The sequence below is a fragment of the Protopterus annectens genome, chromosome 3.part0 (genome assembly GCF_019279795.1).
Source record: "Protopterus annectens isolate FY-2018-M chromosome 3.part0, PAN1.0, whole genome shotgun sequence".
Taxonomy (NCBI): Eukaryota; Metazoa; Chordata; order Ceratodontiformes; family Protopteridae; genus Protopterus; species Protopterus annectens.
The window spans coordinates 320,798,894-320,818,915 of NC_056731.1; the positions used below are offsets into that span (position 1 = coordinate 320,798,894).

The window sequence follows — 20,022 nt, forward strand, 5'->3', positions numbered from 1 at the left end:
GTTTCTTCTGATATTGTGCTCATTGCTGAGCTTTAGAATTTGAAGTCAATCTTCCAAGACAAGAGGTTATGACTTCTGGAGGGTGGGTACAATTTTTTAGTGATATACTAGGCCACATAATTGATAAACTTCAACTTATTCTGAAGATGCAGAAGTCACTGAAGATACCGCTGCACATAAAGTTGCAAATTTTAATAATTCTTGTATAGACAGTTATAGCAGTAATGCACCTTGCATCAAAAACGTGATCAGGAACAAATGGAATTTATTTCTGGAAATTCTAATTTATCCAAAGTCATGGGTGAACATCTTGTGTTTGTTGAAGAAATAAATAATAACTTGAAGGCATTATTTTATTAGAACATGGAAATGCAAGTAATGCTGTTGCTGCTACCAGCAGTCCTACTGTCAGTTTTGTCAGAGGATTGTACAGGCACTGTAGGTTCTTGAACAATGGCCTTCCTTATTTTCATAACAGGTAGCACACTGTCCGGTGCTGGAAGATCAGATAACTGTGGGTTCTATTCCCACAAAAGGTGCTTAGATTAATTATTTTTATATTATTGAGACTACAGTACAGAATAAATGGGAAGCTGCACTCCTAAGTGTACTGTCTAAAATTGTGGTATTAAACCGTGACCCCATCTGTCTGATTCAGGTAGATGTGAAAGTAAGTAAGGTAAGGGTCTTTGGTGTTTTGGCCAGATTTCCCTTAGTCACTATGAATCTCATATTGAGTCTACCATGAAAAGAAGCCACTGACCTAGTGGGGCTAACCCACTCAGCAAAGCATATATAAATAAATTTAGGGTGGCCATTAGGCATATGACTAAGTTATATTTTTTTGATTCAGACAAAATAGTATAGATCTACTTTTGAAAACTATGTGGGCAAAGCCTCCTGAAGGCTGTTGAAACAGGTCTGTGAACAAACATATGCCATTAAAATCAATAGGTACTCAGTGTATTGTTTTAAAAAATTGTTTTAGTAGTAGACTCAGCTGAAGTGAATGCTAAAGGTGGCGATCTAGACACATCTTGAAATTTGATGTATTTTATTGGCTATGTAAATAGTTTTAAGCAGTAGATATATGTGTTTATGGCTTAGTGTCTCTGCTTGCTCATACTGGTTTTATCAGCCTGAAATGGAGACAAAAGCACTAAATGTTCTGTACATAGAGGCTGAAGTGTTCCCAGTGACTGTTTTTTTTTCTTTTTTTTTTCCCCGTCACGGCTGACCATTTTCTGCCATGACCTCTCCTCACTTTTGGATCTACCAGACCCACCTTAGCCTTCCCTGGGATCAAACTGACTGACTTCTGAGGCCGATGAGGAGATCAAGAACCCCAGGTGCAGTGGTGTACTACTACCAGGGAGTGTGTGCTAACTTCCCTCAGCCTGCAGCAGCGTTGTGAATTCCACAATCCCTATCTTTGGGATAAGCTTCCTCACATGCATAGCTAGCTGACTAATCAGCACACCTGCTTATACAGCAAGAAACTTGCCAGGCCTGTAACACTGTTTTTTTTTCAGTGAGCCTTGGCTATCTCTCCCTGATGTAGGACAGTCACTTCCATCCTCCTTGTGGCCTTTTCTGTGCCCATACTGCTAATCAATCACAGGTCATCTGGGGTGCAGTAAGGGCTTTATGCATCTGTGCCAGGGGGCCATTTATGAGTGTTTTCTTTTTTTTTTTTGTTGTTGTTTTATCTTTATCAGTTCATAGAATAAGCCATATTAGTAAAATCTTCTCTGCCAAGCACCCAAACATTTTTTGCTTACTAGTGATTCACATGATCAACAAAAATGATTTCTTCTAGCTGTACATGGCAACGTTCTCCACTTGTAAAGCCTTTTGTGTGGGTAAAACCAATTGAAACCCGTCACAGCACATCTGTGAATGCATAAGCTCTTAAAAGCCTTGAATAGACCTTCATAGTAGTAGAAGTCCTTGATAGCTGTCATAACAGTTCTGTGAATGCATAAGCCATTTAAAGCCTTGGATAGGCCTTCAGTGTGGGTAGAACTCCTTGAAGGCAGTCACAACAGATCTATGAACACTTAAAAGCATTGTGGGCAGAAGTCCTTGAATGCTGTCACAACACATCTGTGAACACACAAATTAAAGAATCCACATCTTCAAACTTCATGATTTTCAGATACTTGACATTTCTATTATAATCACAAAGCAGAATGGAAGTAGTACACTTAGAACCATTCTTGAAAATAAGAAACGTCTTTAATAACCATATTTTGTAAAATATAACTATTTCCATAGCCTCTTGGTCATCAGGGTTAATAAAGTATCTGATATTAAAAACACAACAAATATGAGATGCAGTGTTCTTACATCCTACAGTTAACAACAAAGCTCACTAATTAACCGAAAGGTTGTTCTACAGTCACTGGGGAGAGGTAGGAAAAAAAAGGTCAAAGAGCATTGTGAGGTTATATGTCAGGTATGAGGCACATTAGTTCTGGTCAGGTAAGTCAGTTTGCTGTCCTCATTAAATTTAGTAATAATTACGATATAGATATACAAGTAATAACGTATGAACAGCAGGTGAAAAAAAATAACAAGTGGGTACATATAAATGATAACAAAGAAATGAGTAAAAATAATTGCATAAACTATTTATTGACATTTGATTATCGGGAAAGTCCGACTGGGTAGAAGCCCATTTTCAGCGGAGGCCCTGGGAGAAAAGCTCCAAATTATTGCAAAAGATTTTAAGGACAATAATTTTACAATCTTCAAAAGTAAAACAAAATCATCTACAGTTTACATAATTATAACAAATTAGACATGATAAAAAAGCACCCGTGGTGGTGGTGCTGCGGTGGCATTGTCGCCTCACAGTAAGACGCTGTCTGGTTCGATTCTCAGCTAGAGCGTCTTCTGCGTGGAGACATACGTGAATGGGCGTACCTTCATTGAAGGTTGTGCGTCAGGGCTGGTAACTCGGCACGTAAAAATCAACTACCAGTCATTAGCGGATCGGAGTTCCGCTGTGGCGACCCCTAACTGGGAAAAGCCGAAAGACTCAACAAAAAAAGACATGATAAAAAAGCAGTGGTTAAGAAACTATACAAGGTATATGACAATCATTTAATATTTAGAGAAATTTTAGAAAGTTTAGAGAGAAATTAAAGGTGACTTGGCCTAATACAAATAGGATTTGCAATATAAAGTGAGGGGAAAAAACAAGCTTATGGTATATTTAGAGAGAAGGTCAGAGTAGAGAATTAGATAGCAGTATGGAAGTAAGTGAAGAAGGGAGAGTAAGGAAGTATATGGAATGAAAATGCACTTATTCACATTTAAGGATATAGGTTATCCTAGTTTTGAGCAAGAACAGATTTTAGCTAGGAAGTCTTTCAGAATGGTTTTGAAAGATGAGAGGGTGGGTTTAGACCTGATGGATACAGGTAAGGAGTTCAGGCCTTAGCAACCTTTATAAGTGTAGACCATGCCAAGCAGATTTGCTAGGTTTATAGACAGACAGGAAGTTTTGGTCACTGGATCACGACTGACTGACTGGGAACTTAGTTGTGTTGAATGTTTTTTAGTGCTGGACAGGCAGATAGATGCTGGCTAATTTTATAGGTGGGAAGAAGTTGTGTATATGTTAGTTGATGCAGCAGTTCTAGCCAGTTTAGGTTTTTCAGTGCTATACATTGGTGGGTTCTGAAAGAGGTATGTGCTGCAAATTTAGCAACTTTGTTATAGCATTGTTCAAGATTCAATTTTTGTGAAGCCTGGAGGTTAGTAAGGATGGGAGTGCCATAAAGAAGAGTGTGGAGGAGATAAGTAGTGGTAAGTATAGTTTTAGTTGCATAGGCGAGAACATTTTTGGCTGTGTAAAGCATCCCTAAATTTTGATGAGTTTTTCTTGCAATTTTGTATATGCAGGTCGAATGTAGGATTATCATCCACTATCACCCCTAATAGTTTGCTATGAGAAGTGACTTCACTGGTTGTATTATCAAAAGGACTTTAAATTTAGTTTTTACATGAGAGAGGGATTTAGGGAAAAAAGTAGTAGTTTAGTATTTTTTGGATTAAGCATGAGTCGTGAGTTATGAAGCCATGTTTCAGTGACTGTTAAAACTTTCTTAGCAATTATTTGGAGATGTACCAAGTTGTCAGATGTGCAAATGAGAGTGGAATCATCTGTGTATTGTATTAGAATGGCCTGTTGTGTGGAAGTATAGAGTGTGCTGGTGAAAATGTTAAAGAGGAGGGGACCAAGAGAGTGTTGGTGAAAATGTTAAAGAGAAGGAGATCCAGGATAGATTCTTATGGTACACCAGTGGTGACTGGGAGGTAAGGAGAGAGCACAGAGTACCATTTTACTAACTGATACCTATTAGACAGGTGGCTCTTGAACCACAGAAGGCTGGACTGAGGGAGACCTACTGGGAACATTTGAAGAAGAGGTTTGCTGTGACAAACTGCGTCAAAGACTTTAGACAAGTCTAGAAATAAGGAAGAGAATAGTATGCCATTATCTCTAACTTTATAGACAGTATCTGTATAGGTTGGAAGGGCAGTGCTAGTAATATGAGAAGGATGAATGTCGTGTTGTGTAGGGGATAGGAGTTCTTCCTGCAGGAGATAGACTAGCAATTGTTTTTGAATGCATTTTTCAAGTATTTTGGTGAGGGGAGATAAGATTGCTGTGGGTCTAAAGTTATTCATGTCTGTTGAATTTCCTCCTTTGTGCAGAGGGATAATGTGTGGCTTTTTCCAGAGAGAGGGAACGTGGGATTCCTGGACTGACCTATTTATAAGGATTGAGACAGGATAAGCAATGCTATTGGCTGCTATTTTTAGGTACTCGCTTGGAAGTTCATCGGCTGAGGAAGCACACGGTTTAAGTTTGTTTAAGAATAGTTTTATATAGGATGTGGGTACAGATTTGAAGGCAAAAGTGGATGTGGTGATATGTGGCTGTTGGGCAGGGTTGGGATTACATGTTGAGGAATCCTTGGTTAGAGATGCTATAGTATTTATAAAGTAAGAGTTGAACTGTTTTGCAGTTTCCAAGTAACCAAGCCCAACAGCGGAAAGTGATACTGCAAGAAGAGAAAACTCTGCTCCAAAGCCACAAAACGGTATTTTAATAAACAAATGTAAGCACTTTCGTTTGCAATGCTACAGAAGCATCATCAGACAAACAGATACCTCACATCCTTTAAATACCATACAAACATCACTTCCTTAAGGGATTAACCTCACTTTCTTGAGGGGGTGGGGCCCAAGTGCAAGGCATGTTATACATCTTATGCAGCATCTCCACTTTCTAAGAAAGGTGGCACCAAAATGCAAGATACAAAGTTACAAAGCATTTGGTTACCTTCATAAAATCCCTGTGCATTTTGAATACTAAAAGCTAAAAAAATAGAAGGTAATGCCAATAATAAAATTGCATTAGTTGCTTTGTATACTAAAAAATGCATGTCATTTCATAATAAAAATCGAACAGTACCTGCTTTCAACTTTAAAATAGGTTTGATCGATATGTACTCATTAAGCCCGGGGGGGTAGTGGCATTTAAGAGAACCTGCCAATACATTTCCCTTTTCTCAACTAAGGTTTCCCAGTCACCCCCTCTGTCTAGTACACCAACCTTTTCCAAAATAACAAATACAAATTTCTTAAAACCGGGACACGTGGTGGAATGTTTATAAAGAGCACTACTTGTGTTTTTGCTCTTAATAGCAGAAAGATGCTGATAAAGTTTCATACATAAGGGACCATTAGTTTTGCCAATATAAAAAGCAGAACAAGTGGCACAAAAAGTAATTCGAGTGGTGAGTTATCGGGAGAGGGTTTTGGCCTGAATTTTTGGCCAGAATGTAACATTTTTTAATGGATGTCCAAAAATTTTTAGGGTTGTGTTTAGTATTATTTTGAAAGTTATTATAGTATTGTTTTTTTTTTTTTCCTTGAATTACATGCTTTTAGGAAGATTGTGAAGCATTATGGAGTTTTCAAGATATTGAGGTGTTTTAGATTTTGCCATTCTTTCCGTTAGTCTACTGGTCGAGCAAAAGGAGACTGTGGACAACTTAATAAGGGGTCCTACTATTTCACAGGGCCTTTCATTCACAGAGCAGGCATGTATTTAACTGATTAAACAATAAAGAATATATACTCTGTCAGTGTATTACAAGGGAGCCCTGCACTTGATGATAAATAAATCCTCTTTGCGATTTCTCATGTTTCATCAAAAAGTACCCTTTGAATAAAATAAGATTCCATAAAAGTGGCGGTAAGGTCTCTCTCCTTATCCTTCATATTGTGTGGTCTCTGAATTAGTAGTTATAGAGATGCAGGAGTGGGTGGCGTGCCCCTTACAGAAGCACTGTTGTCGTTACAGTTATTGATGTCTGATGCCAGCTGCTTTTTTTTTTGTAATGGAATTAATTGTGCTGAAAAGTGATCCTTCTCTAGCTGATACTTTATAATTAACCAATGATTTTTGCCTCCTGGAGAAATAGTCCAATACTTAAAAATAAACCAAACATCAATTTTATGCAGTATATGAGTAACTTTATTCAGCAGTTGCCCAAGGCAGAGCTTGATACAAGATAAAATAAATTTGTAGTATTGCTGCCCCCCAGTTGTGCTGATTGATTAACATTATTGATATTGCTACTTCTGATCAGTTCTGTTATCATGGAGATAGTCTAATACACTTATGATTGACTGAATTGTGTATGCCTTTTTTTCTGTGTGTGCGCTCATGCCCACATTCATATCACTTCTCACCAAGTGTGTTATAAGTCACGGAATGCCAGACCTGCCACACCTTTTCAGGCTGTCCAGTCTTTTTAAAACATCAGAACAGTATGAAGGATACAATGCAGTTATCAATCTTCTGTGTCATGTGCTGATTACTTAGATAATAGTATGAGAATTGATATCTATTGTACTTTAAGATTTTGCATCAGTAAAATGTGCAAAGACAAATATAGATCAGATTCAGTGCTGAAATGGAAATGTTCCAGATTAAAAAATGTGTTATTTATATTTTGTTAATTGGCTAAATCCCACTGAGGCAGAAGCCCTGAGAGAAAAGCACACAGGCCTGGGGACAGTTTAGAGAAACAGTTAACCTAAGAGGAAACTAAAAAGAGCATACCCATGCTAAAGAAAAAAGCATGCAAACTTCAGCAGACAGCATCCAGGAGGTGAGAACTGCAAGTCACATCACTTACCACTGTGCATGTCTTTTTTGTACCGGTAAAGGATGTCAGCATCCAGAATCATAGTTCAGCCGTCCTCACTTCTGGTCAGACATTAAAAGTGTACTCTGATCAGCCTGTCGGTATATACAGAACTGGGAGGTTCCCCAAGCTCTGCACAGTTAAAACCTCTTTAGAAAACTGCCATTACGGGATGAATTACATACCCTCTGTCTTCACTTTTAATGTTTGACATAATAACACAGGGGTAAGCAAGGACTTTTTCATTCCACGCTGTTCCACTGTCATCCATGCTTGATATTTGCACATTTACTTATGTCTTTTCTATGAAACAAGTTTATGCCATGCTCATTAGTTCATAAGATTTAAAACAGTAACATGGACTTTAGAATGTTCGTTTTGTAACGGATGTAATCCAAAGTGTTCTAGCACGTAAAATAAAACTAGCTTGGAAAATCAAGATAAACATATAGTAGAACCAATACTGTCATCAGTTTGTTCTGCGCTGCTATCCAGAAGTCTGCTTTGTGGAAGGCTGAGGCAGTTTAGCATTGATTTTGAGACTTTAATTTTCACTTGCCCATCCACTAGTATGACCCCCACTGGGGTGCCCATCCACTAGTATGACCCCCACTGAAGTTAAAGGAAAGGAAGGGACCTCTCACTTTGAGTTTTCCATTTCAGGACTGCTCAACAGTAGGATCACATTTTGCAGAGTGGAAACCATCAACTTATTGGGAAATTTATACAGCACATGGGAGAAGCCCCACAACAATAACATGCTTTATGCTGGATGTGTTGGGAAACATTTTATAGGAAATTTATTGAGGTTTATTGTTATTATTACAAATGTATATAATCAAACGCATCAAATTCTAATACAACTGAAACAGTATGCAAAGAGTAGTGAAGATCTTTTTTGCATGACACATGGTCAAGATAGACGTTACTGACTCTTTCTTTTAAAGTGCCTGTGTTGCTTTCAAAATTTGTCTGAACAGCAGCTGACCAGATAAGGAGGGAGGGAATGTTTTTGTTTTATGAAAGCAGCTAACTTAACTCGTTTTAATTCAGCTCTGCTTAAGCACTTAATAACTGCACTGAGATGTCCGTTGTACTCCTCGTGGTTAATATTAAGATCATGTATAGCTTTCCGTGAGGATGATTTAATTCTGTTGTTAAAAAAAACTCTTGATGTAAACTTATGTAGGGGAGGTATCTGTGTTGTGACACTAACAAGGCGGATAAATTGAAAGCCAGACATGCGGGGTTTTATTTACCATCAATCATAGGAGTGATCTAATTCATCTTGTATGACTTGGCAGCAGACAAGCTGCATTGCAGCAGAGGGAGTTCAGGCAGCTTTTTAATATTGATCAGTACAATGAAGTATACTGAAAGCTCTGTGCAGTTCATTTTCATGATGACAGAACACAACTTCATGTGGCAGTGCTGGAGAGAGTTGGATCTGTGATGCCCTTGCAAACAAAAGACAGCATATAGCAAACCAAAAACCTTTTGTCTTTTTTTTTCTTCATAAGCTCAGTGTAAGAGGTTTCTTACAGAACACTTGTATCAGGCAAATGCAATTAGCAAATGGAGTTTCCGGAAAACACGCCATCAGATTTAAAGGGTAAGTGGGTCTTTTACAATTTACTCTGTGTTCTTAGCTGGTCCTTTGTAGTGAATTTATGTGAATTTTTATTTGACCTAAAATGAATTGGTTCTGCTTTGCAGGCTGTAAGCAACCCTTTTTTTTAATTAATTTGTGTGATCTTTGAACTGTGGCGCCAGTCATCTTAGAACTTGATGATGTCAGAATAAGGTTTTCTGGCAAGTATAAAGTGAACAGCATGTACTGGCTATGCCATGCATATATTTACAGCAATATAAATAGGTTAAGAGAATGCTTCTATTAAAACAGACTTTACTTAGAACTTTGTTAATGCAGATAGTAAGAGTGTGAGTATACAACAGGAGAACAATGACCATCTTTTCAGTTTTGTTATATTCCAGTTCTGAACTCTCACACTTAGAAAAAAAAACAGATGGAGGGAGCCTAAACACCCCATCTACCACACACACAAAATAAAACTGTGTGCGTGTGTGCGTGCATGTGTGTGTGTGTGTGTGTGTGTGTGTGTGTGTGTGTGTGTGTGTGTCACACACACACATGCACACGCACACACACACACACACACACATATATTACTAGTGAATAGCGCTCTCCTCATTAGTGTAGCAGTGCCAGGATTTAGTCACTAGATGGCAGTGTTAACTGAATTGCTTTTACTAGGAAATGGTTTAATATCTGATAATTGCCAGCTAGCTTCTTTTTGGAGAATAGTATTAACCATTTCATTGCAGAGCAGACAGCATTTGAAGATACATTAGTTACAGATTAGTCGATTGACCTGTCATAATTAAGGCAGAGATCACTTTTCTTATACTCATATGTATTTAACAATGCTTTGCATTAAACATTTGTATGAGTTCTTTAGAAGCAGATATGTTTATCATTTTACATGCACAATTACAGTTATATTGCTACTGTGTGATTTATTTTTTTATCCAGTCATTACAGTATGCAAACAAGTCTTAAGGAAACAATGGAATTGTTGAATTATTCCTCATTAATTTCTGTTAGGAGTTTTTGTTAAAAAGAAATACAAGTGGCTTTACCTTGGACAAAGGTAAATATTTTTTATGTTTTTAAATATCTCATGCTCGTTTTCTCAGTTTGAACGTATTTTGTTGACATATATGTATACATGTATTGCTCAGTTTTCAGTCTCACCGAGCAAAACAGAGCCATTTTAAACTTTTACTAGTGCCTGTTATTTTCTGAAGTAATATATTAATCCCTTCTCATCCTTCCAGGTGGTAACAATATAACGGAGAGCACACTTCCCAACTTCTTGGTGAGGAATTCAGCACAAAGGCCAGCATTATGGTGTAGAGGGATAACACACTAACTTTGGCCAGGGTGAACTGGGTTTGATTAACAGCTCGGGCACCTGAGTTGCTGACAAGGAGGGACGGGTTTCCCCAATTTAGGGGAGGAGAGCAATTATCTAGGCATTTTCTGCAGGAAGGTGTGGTCCATAGTGCTGAGTACTACTTGGATGCAGCAGATGAACTCGGGAGAGGGACACCAAAAAGTAAGTTACAAATGAAAAAAATCCCTAGTGGGAAGTAGTGAATGGCACTACCCCAGTGGGATACCTTTGAGTCCAGTGCCAGCCCCAGCCTTAGAATGCAGATAGGTCCGGGACTGTAGGAGAAGCTGGTAGACCCAGCGATGGATGGGGGCACTTGAATACCAAAATGAATGAAGTTTAGGGGGGGGGTATTCTACACAAACCCACAAATAATGGAAAGACAAAAGCTCAGCGTCTGCGATTATGTTTAAATATTACTCTAATTCCCTTAAAAAGTTAAAAGAACAACAGGTGTGGCATCATCATCATCATTCATCTTCTGAATAGTAATGCGTCTAATTCTAACATTATCGAATGTAATCATTAGTGATTTACTAGAAGATCAAAACCTTTATAAGGGAGAGGATAAAATATGAAGCAAAATCAGGGAAGTAGGGCTACAGTCAGCTGTCTAGAGCCAGATGCCAGCCAGGGGTTCCCATAACGTCAGTATTTAAAAAAAAAAAAAAAAAATCCTATCCTGTACCTTGTCTTACTCACATCTCTTAACTCTGGGTCCACTGTGCTGCTTTGTTTTAATGGGTGACCGCCCATATGTCTTTTCTTTCATTGGCTTGAATGCAGAGCCAAGGAGAGACTTTCTTGTGCTCGTCATAGTCAAAATGGTCCAGTGGCAGAAATGCCTGCAATCTAGCACTAGATCAGACATTTTGAAAAAAGATGCATCTTGCATTGCTGAAGATGGGCAATGTTAAGTGTAGATCCAGTAAGTAACTTTGTAGTATGTGTGTATGTGTGTGTGTGTGTGTGTGTGTGTGTGTGTGTGTGTGTGTGTGTGTGTGTGTGTGTGTCTGTATGTGTATGCATGTGTCTTTGTCTGTATTAGAGGGTGTAGCTTTCCTTCTCAAAAGTTCCAGTTTTGCAGGAACGTCTGCTTTTGGCTTTTGTCACTGATTATTACAGTCAGTCAGTAATACAAATTTCATTATTGTTATTTTTCAGAAAATGCATCCATGTAGCACCTATTTTTCTGTTAAAGTTTTAAGAGAATTAGACTGTGTCACTGCAAGCAGAACAAAATTATTGTAAGTTAGTTCATCTAGCATTAATAAGGCACAACTGCAGCATCTCTCAGTGTGTCTGATTTTACATTTGATAAAGATTTTACTGTTATGGATATTAACAACCCCACCCACCACATATCATGTTTTTATTTTAATCTTCTGTAAGTTTTAGTAAAGCCAACAGGTAGAGCTAGCTTTTCAATAACTGGTACTATTTCTTAGCTGTATTTTATATGCCTTTGTTTTCTAGGGGGCAGTAAGAGGCATCCATATTATGTCAGTATGTTTATTAAACTGATATGGGATTGGTGCCCCTATTTTAAATTGCCATAGGCACCACCACCTTCCCCTCCACAACATTCATTAATTCTCCAATACCCACTTAATCCATTTCAGCTGCTCGGGGTAGTGATGGCCTTTGCTGGCACCTAGCAGGTACAAAGCAAAGTTCTGCACAGAAGGAAGGGTGCATTCCTTTTCGATGTTGCTGGAAACCATAATAACCAACCAACAGCACAACATGGGCACAGGGAGGACATACAGACTTTGTATGTATGGCATCCTAGTTGCTATTTACTGCATGCTTCAGAACATGTTCATTTTATTGTAGTTACTTTTAGTACAGAGATTTATTGTTAAATTTACAGAAGTATTAAGAAAAAAATTTGAAGGGATTAAACCAGTTTACTCTGGTATCATAATCATATGCAATACAGTTTAACTAAAACTCTGTCTTTAATCAGTGCAGATTATTACTGTCAGTAACTCAAGCACCTAGTTGTTAAGGGAACATTGTATAAAGAAAGCGGACATGTTTGTTTCTATTGCTATCCCCCCTAATTCAGTTACCTGATTACCAGCATTTATCCAATGTTTAGCTGACCAAACTCACCACAAGTTACAAGTACAGGCTTCTATTAGTGTTTTTGTTTTCTCCCTTCAAATAAATACATTATTCTCTCTGCCTGCTTTTCCACAGGTGATGCATCTAGTCCTTTATATGATGGGAATTCTGTGAAGTGTAGTTGGACAATGGAAACTTTACCTTTCTGCCTAATAGTTGTACTGTCTTGGCTGTCTAAATGGAGCATGCATCTGTCAGCTATATGTTTTTCAGGGGTATTCATGATTCCAGCACAGATGTTTGATCTCGTCCTACTAAAATGTGTGATTTTATGAAAAAAGTAGTAGCTACCAGTCAACAAATGATGGCTGTCAGAGTCACAACTTTCTGTTTCAAAAAATGCATGCTAATTGAAGTACTAACATTTTAAAAGTTTTCCTGATTTTGGACCTTTGTCCTTGATTATTTTTGGCTTTGTCCCAGAGTCTGAAGATATGTTGAGAGTTATGAAATGGACAATACCCATGGATGGAGCTTTCTATAAGGATATGCTGATCATACCTCTCAACCGTACCAAATTCCTCAGCATTTACCGGTTTTGAGGTCCAAATAATGGGGTGCCGCGAATTCCGAGTGGTCCCCTTTATTTCCGAATTTCCTGGTTTTTTTTTAATTATTTTTTCTGCTGACATTATCACGTGCAGAGGCGTGCATGATGACATCACCATCATGAAGAGTCTGCCTGTCGTACTGTATGGGCAGTAAAAGTAACCTTAACATGCGTTTCCCCAGCTCCAGCTCTCTAGGTAAGGAGGAACCAGTCTAGTATGTGCTGCATTGCATTTATTGATGGTTCGGGCGCTACTGTTTTACTGAACTTTCTTATGCTGCTGCATTTATTGCTACTGTTTTGATTAGAACAGGTCTGTTACTATTTCACTGAGGTCCGTTAGTCTTTGGGCTCACAATTGCATTTGAAGTGTTCTGTTTTTGAAGTGAAGATAAGGAAGGAAATTTAGTTTATGTGCTACTGATGCACACTGTGCGTGCATAGCCCATTCTGTCTGAAGGACCGTTTGCGTTTGAAGTGTTCCGTCAGATTAATTACTGCTGCAGACCTTAAGTTTATGTGCTACATTTGAAGTGTCTGATCTGAGCCAAAGTCTCATGTGAATTCTCACTCATATTCTTGTGTGTGTCTCACTCTGTCTGATCCAATGTGAATTCTCGCTCAGTGTGTGTGTGTGTGTGTGTGTGTGTGTGTGTGTGTGTGTGTGTGTGTGTGTGTGTGTGTGTGTTTGTGTGTGTGTGTGTGTGTGTGTGTGTGTGTGTGCCCCAGTTAGGTATACCTGGTGGTTAGGGTTACTCAGGCTCAAACCCTATACCTTAGGTACAAGGAGCAAGAGCCTGAGTTCTCTACCCATACCACCACTTCTGATTGAAGGAGTTATAGCTCTCTACTGTACAATTTTCACAGAATGTCTGTAATGTTTGGCTCATATTTTTGGCCTGTTCCTCTTAAAATTTGGATGGTGCAGTGGTAGCGGTGTTGCCTCACAGCAAGAGGTTCTCTGGTTCGATTTTTGGCTGAAGTGCCTTCTGTGTGGAGTCTGCATGTCCTCCCTGCATTTGTGTGGGTTTCTTGTGGGTTCTCCAGTTTCCACCTGTGATGCAAAGAAATGTCTGGAGCATTTCTCTTGGGGCCTCTGCTGAAAATTGGCTTTGTTCCAAGTTGGACTATTCCAGTAAACAAATGTTAAATAAAAATAAATTAAAATTTGTGTTTTTTTGGCAAATCAGTGAGAACTGAATTCACTAAGTAATAATAGCCATTTAATTTTCAGTCTTCCTATCTTTCAGGAAATAATATGGTAACACAACATTTTATTCTAGCAACTTTCTAAGATTAGATAAGTAATGTTTAAAATGTGTCCCTGGTTTTGTGCCTTTGTCCCCCCCCCCCCCCCGCCCAATAAATGTTGCTTTTTCCTGATTTCTTTTACTGCACAGTTCTTCAAGGAAAGAGAAGTTTAGTGCTGCTTATGCAAAGTCTACTTGTATTGTTAGTAGCACAACAGGTAGTATACTTGCTTTTGTTGCAGAAGGCTGTGGGTTCTACTCCCACATTATATAGATGGATTGCTGATACTGTCCTGTGTTGTACTTTTAAAGGGGGTGGATGCTGCAGTCCAGAGAATGTCCTCCTTTGGCAGAGATACCTAGTAACTATGAACCTGTTATCAATTTGCAGTCCATTCCTTATTGAAATATTACTAGCTAACCATTTTTTAATGTAACATAGGCACTTTATTCTTCAAGAGCATCAGGTACTTTACTTGTAGATGAAACAATGAAATATAAAGTAAAGCAAGTAATGTATCTCGCAGCTGCCAAAGATGTATTGGAAAACAAAAAAAAATGAGTGAAAACGCCAATAGCACCACCATGGACGATTATTCCTTTAAGAAGACACAAGACAAATAAAATAAGATAAAATACCCTTGATTGTGTACTATAAGCGCTTTTGGAATTATCCTTCATCAGATCATATAGTGGAACGGGGAAAGCTCAATTAAAATCACTTTCATCCAATCATAAGGTCACTTTGCAGGCCAATGCCTTCTTTGTATCCTATCAGTTGTCAGCCAATAGGATGTTTAAAAAATGAATACACGTGCTCAATGTCCAGTAGCAAATGATAAATCATAGGAATTGCTACCATCCAGTCATGAGGTTGTTTTCGGCCCAACACCTTTTTGGTAACCTATCAGTTATCAGCCAATCGGAATATTTAGAGGTGAACACATCTCCTTAATGTCCATTGGTAGGCCTTCTATTCTTTAAAATGGGTCGTAGCGGAACAACTGTATTTAAGCCTGGCTGTCTATCCGCTCTTAAATTAATGATCCATCTCACCTCTTTGCGTTATGTATTATTAGTAATATCTCCTTGCTTCATGCCCAAAAATGTATTCTCTATAACTTTGAAATAAAAACAATGAGAAGGGCATTGTATAATATGATTGGCTAGACAGTTTTAATATCTTTGTTTCAGATGTCATGAAGATGTCTCAATACTCTGTTCTTAAACATCTGGTCAGTTTTGCCCACATAATAGGCAGAACAGCCAGAACAAGTGGCCAAATATACCACATGTTGAGTATGGCAATCAGCCTGACAAGAAAAGCGGTACTCAATTCCACTGACATGATGTTTAAATAAGTTGCTGGTATCATTACTATGACATGCCAGACATCTGCCACAATGAAAAGTTCCTTTTCTTGTTCTGTGTTTGGTGACCATTGTGCCATCCTTCATACATAGTAGGCATTTCAGATTATTTTTATTTTTAAATGTGAATCTTGGTGTTTCACCTACAATTTCCCGTATTTTATCAGCTTGTATTAGGACTGGCCAATACTTCTTAATAACATCACACACTCGCTGGCTGTCATTAGTATATGTTAAAGTAAAACTCACTTTGTCATAGGTCAGGTTTAAGTTTTCCTTGTCAGTTCTATGGGTACCATTCCTATGCAGATATGGAGCTCCCTTATTTCTCCTTAAATTTGTTGATTTATCAGTTTCCATAATTACATCTGCATTTGGTATAGCCTCTTTCCTTCAGGTTATTCTGCAACTGCAATGCTTCCCTTTCATAGTCAGAGTTAGATGTACAAAGTCTTGAGATTCGAGTAATTTCATTTTCCATGATGTTCCTTGAAATATATGCTTTTATGTAGGTAATGGTTCTTCCACAAATCTTTTCTATAAATCTTAGTACCAATCTCTTTTTCTTGATCACAAAATATGGTCTCATCTAGAAAATCTATGCTGGTATCTGAAAATTGAACAGTAAACTTAAGAAAAGTGGTAGTTTCATTCAAGTATGCTACAAAGGATTGTAGTACTTCTTTCTGTCCATTCCAAATGAGGAAAATATCTTCCACAAAATGTGCATAGTGGACTACTTTCTCGAACCATGGATTGGTGTCATTAAGGACTTTTTCCTTTTCCCACTCTGCTAGCAGAAGGTTAGAGTAGCTATTAACACATGATGTCCCCATGGCTACTCCCCAGCGTTGCCAATAATAATTCTTTCCATAATAGAAAATATTGGTTTCCAGTACCATCTCAAGTAACAGACAAATAAGGTCTATGTCCAAATTTGATGCATCTCCAATTCCTTATGGACTCTACACCATGTTCATTTGGGATGGAAGTAAATAAATTGCAAATGTCTAGAGTTATGAGTAGAATACTAAGGTATTTTTTAAACTTATTTTTAGCCGAGCTTAATTGGCTTAGCAGCATGCTGGTATCTCTAAGAACTGTTGGTATTGCTGCTAAGTAAGTCTTCAGCCATCTCTCTACATATAATGATAAGGTCTCTGTAATCCACCCTTGACCAGAGACAATCGGTCGTGGGGGGGATTCAGAATATCTTTGTGAATTTTAGGCAATCCACTAATAGACGGTATTGTAGAGTGTGGTGTATCTAAAAATTCATATACTTCCTGGTTTATACATCCTTGCATTACCAAATCATATAGGTCTGCTTTTACTCTGGACAGGATCGTATCTAATTCCAGTTTATTTATTTTCTGATATGTCCTTTCATCTTGTAACATATGCATCATTGAGTTATAGTACCTTTCAGTATCCATTATCATGATGGCACCACCTTTATCAGAAGGCTTGATCACTATTTCTTGATTTGTTTTGCAATGAGAATAAAGCTTCTTTTTCTTGTATAGTTATATTGTGATAGCGTGAAGTACGCTGGTTACCTTGTCACAGTTTTTCCACTTCATTTTCACACAACTTTATGAATAAATCCACTGCAGGAGGATTAATGGGAATGAAGGTACTAGGTTTCTTTAATTGGGAAATCGGACCTCTAGTGCCATTACCAAAGATGTTCTTTAAAGAAATATTTCTGCCGAAACATTTGGCTTCAAGTGAAAACTCACTTAAATCAGATGAAAGGGAAGAAATAAATGTCAATCCTTTGTTTAGTATCAAAAGTTGTTCTTTATTTAATGAAAACTTAGATAGATTGACTACTAGGTTGTAGCAGGTTCTCTATGCTGGTTTCTTCCTTTTCCTCTCCTGGCTGTTGAATCTGGGATTCCTTTGCCAGGTTTGTTTAAAAAAAAAAATGGTAGGTGTGGTGTAATAGGTGCGTGCACAGCTCCTGTTTTAGGTTTAGTTCCTAAATCTGATGTGCTCGCTCTTTCACTACATTCAGTAGAAATGGTGGAATTCACTATATGATTAGTTGTTAGTAAGGGTAGTGTTTCAGAATATCTCCCTTCATTAACGTCATTAACTGCTAGATCACTAGTAGTTAAAACTATACCGTTGGCCTGTTTATTTGAATTTACCAGCATTTTCCTTGCCTGTTGGTTCCTATTATTAAAAGGTCTTTCTTCTTTCAGCCAGTCAAATATCCGTCCTTGCTTGAAATCAGAAATATCCCTTAATAATTTCTGTGTTTTTTCTGCCTTTAACTTGTTGTCATAAAGATTTAAGTGAAATTGCAAAGTTTCTAATTTACCCAGACAAAAATCCGAGAGATCCATTTTCTCCAGTTCGGCTTGCTGTAACTTTATCTGTTTGGTAATGCTCTCCTCTTCTGGTTTAAAGTAATCTACTAACAACTGCAGATATTTAAAGCTAGTTTCAAGATTTATTGCATGCCATTTGGCAAGCAAATCAGGATATTTGTTCCCATAGCTCGGCATGCACTTCACTCTCATGCCCAGAGGAATAACTTTATAGTGCATGCTGGCTTCCAAATGGAAATGCTGTCATTGTAGTCTTTTAAGATGGTAGGCAGCTGCTTCCACTTCACTAAAAATTATATCAAAATTCTCAGTGGAAATGTTAGATAGAGTACCTTCCGAATCCAGATTCAAGCTTAGTAGTGGGTTTAAGTTGTCCACAGCATTTTCTTGTACTACACCAAACTTCATGAAATCCATCATGTTTCTTCCTTTTGCATTCATAGAGCTAGTACCTTCCTCCACCATGTGCAGCTGCTAAAGATAAAACAGAAACAAACAAAGCAAGTAATGTATCTCGCAGCTGCCGAAGGTGTATTGGAAAACAAAAAGCAATGAGTGAAAACGCCAGTAGCACCACCACGGAAGGTTATTTCTTTAGTAAGCCCTTTCGGAATTATCCTTCATCAGATTGTATAGTGAGTTTTAATTGAGCTTTCCCTGTTCCACTATACGATCTGATGAAGGATAATTCCAAAAGCGCGTATCGTTCACAATCAAGGGGATTGTATCTTATTTTATTTGTCTTGTGTCTTATTAAAGGAATAATCATCCGTGGTGTTGCTATTGGCGTTTTCACACATGAAATATAAAGTTGTTTGCTAGCAGCAACCTCTTCATTAGTTACAGAGCTCTTTAATGTGGAATTATTTAGATGACTTTTACTTCTCCAGAGATTATGTATATTTACTGATACTGGTGGACTGTAGATGTTTGAGTAGAGATGGAAATGTTCTGAATTGAGAAGTTTTGTCATTATTGGTTCATGCATTGTGTTTCATTGCTTACTGGAAAAATGTTCAAAACAATAAATTTAAAACGTGCTCTAACAAGTGTGCTGTATTATACAAGGAATATAATTTAATACAATCAGGAACGTGTACCAAAGAACACATGTATGTTTCGTGTGCAAGGGGCCTATGATTTGAAAACAGCCCAAAGGTAATCTTTATCTGCCACTGGCCAGATGCATTTTCTTTAAATGTGGGTTTCAGTGAGTGTGAGTTTCAAAGGCAGAGAAGTTTTAATGCCAAGTCTATTTTCATTGTGAGACTGTATTGCTTTGTTTAGCAGATGTCTATTAGTATTTGTGCTGTAAAATGTAAAATAAAAGTTTAAAATGAAATCAAATAATTATCGTAGAAGTAAAGCAGTATGCATATTACAGTGTTTATGGTAAATTGGGTGAAATAGCCAGGTAATGGGACATTGGAATGGCTGCAGGGGTACTCTGGGACCATATTTTTGTTTGTTCTTCTGTTTGCATTTGAAACGTGGTATCTCACAATCCCATTGGAGTGGGTGGGGTTACATAATTATGTATGCACATTTTATGTTAATCAGCGTACAGATTTGTACCTATTTTTCATGGACCTTTGTCCAGATTTTTGATGTTTTCAGGTTGAGAGGCATGATGCTGATTGTTGCCATAGCTTCCAGTGTTTTACCTCAAAAGTGTATGGTAAAGGTGGAACCTGTCTCATTGTCTGTCAGTTAAAGCTCTAAGCTGTTAATGAATTGCCTCCTGTAGTCAAAGTAGTAGAAGGTTTGATTCCTTCCACCTCCATGTGTCTTTAACAAGTCACTTAACTAGACATTTCTCCAGGTTCAGTTCTGAAAAGGGATACTTTGCCTGATGGGTTTACCCAGGTAACCAACAGATAAAATTAAATTTTCCCTTTTTGGACCTTTAATCTCCACATTATTTTTTTGGCCTTAGCCAGCATAACTGAACAAAGAAGTTCAGAGGTATTTCGGTTTGTTCATTATAAAAGTTTGGCATTGTGGCAAATTGTTGTGGATTGCAGTCCCTAAATAATGATAGGCATGCGGGTTTCGCATTTCATATCCTTCAGAAAATGCTTGATAATACAATGCTTGTTATTCTAGCAACTTTTTGGTGTGTAAGAGAAATATTTAGAATATATTCCTGCTTGTGGGTCTTTGTCTCTGA

At 37.8% G+C, this 20,022-nt stretch overlaps 1 protein-coding gene across 4 annotated transcripts in view; it reads left to right on the forward strand.

Moving 5' to 3' along the window:
* GRB10 (growth factor receptor bound protein 10) overlaps positions 1 to 20,022 on the forward strand; it is a 2,734,830-nt gene that overhangs the window by 1,293,287 nt on the left and 1,421,521 nt on the right. Inside the window, exon 1 of one of the 4 annotated variants that reach the window (XM_044064796.1) lies at positions 8,325 to 8,847. The exons of the other annotated variants lie outside the window; for them this stretch is intronic. Within the exon in view, the coding sequence (XP_043920731.1) occupies positions 8,811 to 8,847 (37 nt within the window). The 5' untranslated portion in view covers positions 8,325 to 8,810. Of the gene's footprint in view, positions 1 to 8,324; positions 8,848 to 20,022 lie in introns of those variants that run through there. 4 annotated transcript variants of the gene reach the window in all.